We start from the raw sequence: 4,129 nt of genomic DNA, 5'->3' as shown, positions 1-4,129 counted from the left end.
AAATAATAATTGTGTTATAATTTTTGTTCATTCTGGAATGAAAGAGGAATAATTTATGATTATTTCTTTATTTTTTTGGTGGTTGTGAGGTAGTTCAAATCTACCAAACCCATATAGAGATTAATTACTGAAAATAACAGATAAAATATAAAGTTTTTTCTTAAGAAACATTTGACAACTATCCAGACATTATAAAGATTTCGCATATGAAAATTACTTTGCATGATAGATAGAGAAGATGTGAAAAAAAAAAAAGGCATGAGAGAAACATTGTTTTACAAACCTTACGACTTAATAAAAAAATTAGATATTTTGCATGTGAAAGCATTGTAACGTTTACTGATAAACTGCCAAATTTCGTTAACTAATTTAAAAGTTACCGCATGAAAACTATAACGAGCACAAAATGGTTACGAGGTCAGTCCCAGGGACCGAGCTCATGCTGAAAGAGTTAATTGAGTAGGATAAATTTTTCATATAATTAAATTTGACTAGTATCATGTATTATTTTCTAAGTATTGTTTTTAAAATTGAAGAACAAAAAATAGATCAAAGCAAAAAATGTATAAACTTGTTTTGTTCTGTAATATTTCAAAAGTTTGTTGTGTGTGTTACAAAAGATATTTATATTTTGCTTACAAACAGACATCATACAAAAAAACATGAGGATGAACTCTGTAGGTTTTGTTCGTGAATTTTTGAATAACTAGTATAAGTTTGTTTTCAGTGATGTTTTAGAATAATGATGATAATAATGTGTGATAAGAGTAAGCTAAATCTCCAAAGTGAAACTAAAAATCAACTTGTCCATAATCATAAGTAATTCAGTATACTTTTCTTGCATTTTTATGTATAAAGATCAGAATTCTTAATATTTCATCAGTTGGGTACCCTTGCTGTTAATAATATTTTTGGTCATTAACATATTAGAACTCACGAGTTACATCTGCTTGAAATTGGCCAAAACGTGGAATAAAAAAATCCTGCATATTGGAATACATCTTTATACTTTTTTGTCAGAAGTTCCAGTAGATGGAACGTCTCCGACAGGTTTATATGCACCTGTGAGTGACATTGGGACATTTCAGCATCCTGGTGTTCTCAGTATGGGGATTTAAATGTAATTCAAAAGTTGTGTCTGTTTATACCCTAACCTGCTTGAGGCATTTACGATACCTACATTATCACTCAAAGAAGATAAAGCATCAGTTATGTTGTGTTTTTTTTTTCAACTGTATTAATAACTTTAGTAAGTTAACATAATAATGATTATTTTGCAACTACAGAACCTCCCAGAATTGAAGATGTGACAGTGAAAGATTTGAATTTATACCAGAGCTTTTCTAAGCCAATCACCACAAAGGCTCAACTGGCTCATGAGAAAGAAATAAAGAAGTTAAATCTCCCATGGTGGAAGAAATTTAATGACAGACATGACTAAAAAAGCCAAGTTATAGCTTATTGAGACACCGTACCATCTGAGTGTACATCTGGTAAGTGAAACAGCTAAAATATCACACAAAAAATATCAGTTATTAAAACAAGATTTATCAACTCAATGACTTTTCAAGAGACTAATAAATAAGTATTAAACTAAGGCTCAAGTTTTGAGTGTTTTTGGTTCAGTAAAACAACATTGAATACTTTGATTTGATCTTTTGTATGTGTGTTTACATGTCTGGGAGCTTTATTTCCGAATTGAACTAGAAAGTAAAGCTTTTGTTATTTTGAACCTTTAGATCATTGAAAATTATCATACCAGATACTGCTTAATACATTAAATACCTTTATTTTGAGCAAAACACTCGCATTGTATTGATCTCTTACTGCCTGTATTTTTATATTCATTGGCATGCTGGATTTGATTAGATAGCTACAATATGATTGTTTTTACTAACATTATTACCATATAATTACATGGTAAAGATGAATAAAAGTACAATTATGAATACAAGAAACTAGTTTTTAAAAAAAGGTGAAAATCTTTGTGAATTAAAACTGTATAAATTAACTTTGTATTTCATTAAATGTGAATTAATTTTTCTAGTTTTCATTACAAAACACTTTAGCTAATTGATTTCGTTCTTTGTGAATCACTAATAATTGAGTTAAGTATGAAGTTTATTTTTATCTGTGTATGTTGTTGTTGAAAGAAGGACTTCTTGCATTGTTGTAAGACCTGTTACCTTGACAATAAGCAAAGAATTTTACTTTCTTCATATTCAAAACTGATATCTGGTTATTAACTGTTGCAGATTAGAAAAATATTGCAAGAAACTTTAAAGAGAAATACAAAATACAATCATATAGTAATATATTATTTGATTTAAAACTTTTCATCAACATCTAAATTAAAATCTTTCTGCATTTATTAATTCTCTTATCTTAGGTTGTTCCCTGTTTAGTTGTTGCGGGAAAGGAATCTATTCTTGTCCTTGAGCTGAATAATTAAATTAGTAATCCAGCACTGTGTTAAAGATTAAGTTTAAAAATAGTTTTTACATTACAAAGTACAGAATTTAAACTTTGAAATACACTCTTTTAGTCATAATACAGAAAATAATGAGATTATGTTTCCAGACTCAACCTTTGGTGTTTATATGATTGATTAATTAAATGAAATATTGTTACAAGTACTTCTCTGTAAGCAAGCAGCACACACTTGATTTAATGTTAATTAGCTGTAAGAAGCATAATCATATTTCCTAGAAGTGATACTGCTAAAAGAATAAGAGGCATGTGGAGAAGAAGTAATGAGCTGGTGACATAAACAGTTATTAAATGGCCAAGCCAATATCCTGTTCTAATCCAGCTCAAATGTATGGCACCAGTTAAAAAAGTAGCAAAACAACATGCCAACTAATCTGTGGCTACTTTAAAATATTTCCCAATAAAAATGTAAGGAAATGTTTTTTGATAATCCCAGACATTTGTTAGAAGCTTTGCCTGAACGGTGTTTGAAGATAGTAACATAATATTTTCATTTTGAAAGTGCAGATATGGTTTTATAGTAGTTTTTTCATCATAGCTAAGAAAAACAGTATCTTTCAATATGTATAAACAAATGACTTCAAGTAAAGCTATTTTTTTATTTTTGGAAATTTTTTTGCCATGTGGATGACAAAAAAAAAACCCATGGAAATTCAAGACAAATAATAACACAGATATTCGCAATTCTATTTTCAGTGTTTTGGTACACAGCTTTTGGTTTACATTCAGTTTTCTACCATATGTCATAGCTGTAATAGGTATAACAGGTTTCACTAGTTTATGTGGTAGCTCAGATAACATAGCAATTTTGCATCTTTTTATATCGTAGAGTTAGGTATTTGAAAGTGTACAATATCTAATAGAAAGTCATGGAATTTGGAAGTAGTTCTGAGGACAGTGTCAATAATTTCAATGTGCGGTCTATTTGTTTCATTATCATAAAAATTGTTCATAACACTATTGAGTGGGTCTTTCTGCTCAATACACAAAATAAGTTTATTTATAAATTCTTTGAAGCTCCTGTTTTCCAACAGACTTTTAAAAGTTGTTCTTGCTTCAACAGTTAATACAGACTCTTTTCAGATAAAATTATAAAACATGGTTGTCAATATCACTAAAATGATTAATGTGTTTAGTGGCAGTCAGGGGTGAAATTCTGCTGGTACTCACTGGTACTGAGTACTTGAAATTATGTTTTAAGGTGGTACTAGTACCAAAACTTATTTAAATTGCTTTGTTGTTGTTTATGTTTACACATAGATTTTTTTTCTCTTTCAAAAACAGGTCTACTTCACCCTGCTGAATATCTCTACTTTTTTTTTGAGAATTTTACACATGGTAGCAGTGGATTAAAACTCTTTTATTACTTAAAAAATATTTTTGTAAAGTTTCAATTTTTCATTCCATTTTTACAGTTCACCCATTTTATTCTCTAAGCATGAAGGTGATCAGTACAGCTGTTCTCTCTCTTCACTGATAAAATACACTATGAGTGCAACATTTTTGTATTGACTTGTAACACCAGACTTACGAGTATATTATGTTTGCTGAATTACCTAATCATCTATAAGTTTGCGGTGTAAAACAGGAAGTTTTAACTGTTTGCATTTGTAATACGTAAATGATTTGGCTTGGTCGA

The 4,129-nt window shown here is 29.3% G+C and overlaps 1 protein-coding gene across 2 annotated transcripts in view; it reads left to right on the top strand.

Annotated features, from left to right (window-relative positions):
* LOC106458667 (IQ calmodulin-binding motif-containing protein 1-like) overlaps nucleotides 1-3,865 on the top strand; it is a 39,078-nt gene extending 35,213 nt beyond the window's left edge. Inside the window, exons 13-14 of one of the 2 annotated variants that reach the window (XM_022384930.1) lie at nucleotides 1,287-1,493; nucleotides 3,775-3,865. In XM_022384930.1, the coding sequence (XP_022240638.1) occupies nucleotides 1,287-1,441 (155 nt within the window). In that variant the 3' untranslated portion in view covers nucleotides 1,442-1,493; nucleotides 3,775-3,865. Of the gene's footprint in view, nucleotides 1-1,286; nucleotides 1,494-3,774 lie in introns of those variants that run through there. The other variant, XM_013918196.2, reaches the window with a different exon arrangement.
* The last annotated feature ends 264 nt before the right edge of the window (nucleotides 3,866-4,129 follow it).

Source organism: Limulus polyphemus, unplaced genomic scaffold (genome assembly GCF_000517525.1).
Source record: "Limulus polyphemus unplaced genomic scaffold, Limulus_polyphemus-2.1.2 Scaffold499, whole genome shotgun sequence".
Taxonomy (NCBI): domain Eukaryota; kingdom Metazoa; phylum Arthropoda; class Merostomata; order Xiphosura; family Limulidae; genus Limulus; species Limulus polyphemus.
Note: the sequence above shows the minus strand (reverse complement) of the source record. Positions and strands in the feature narration are given on the sequence as shown.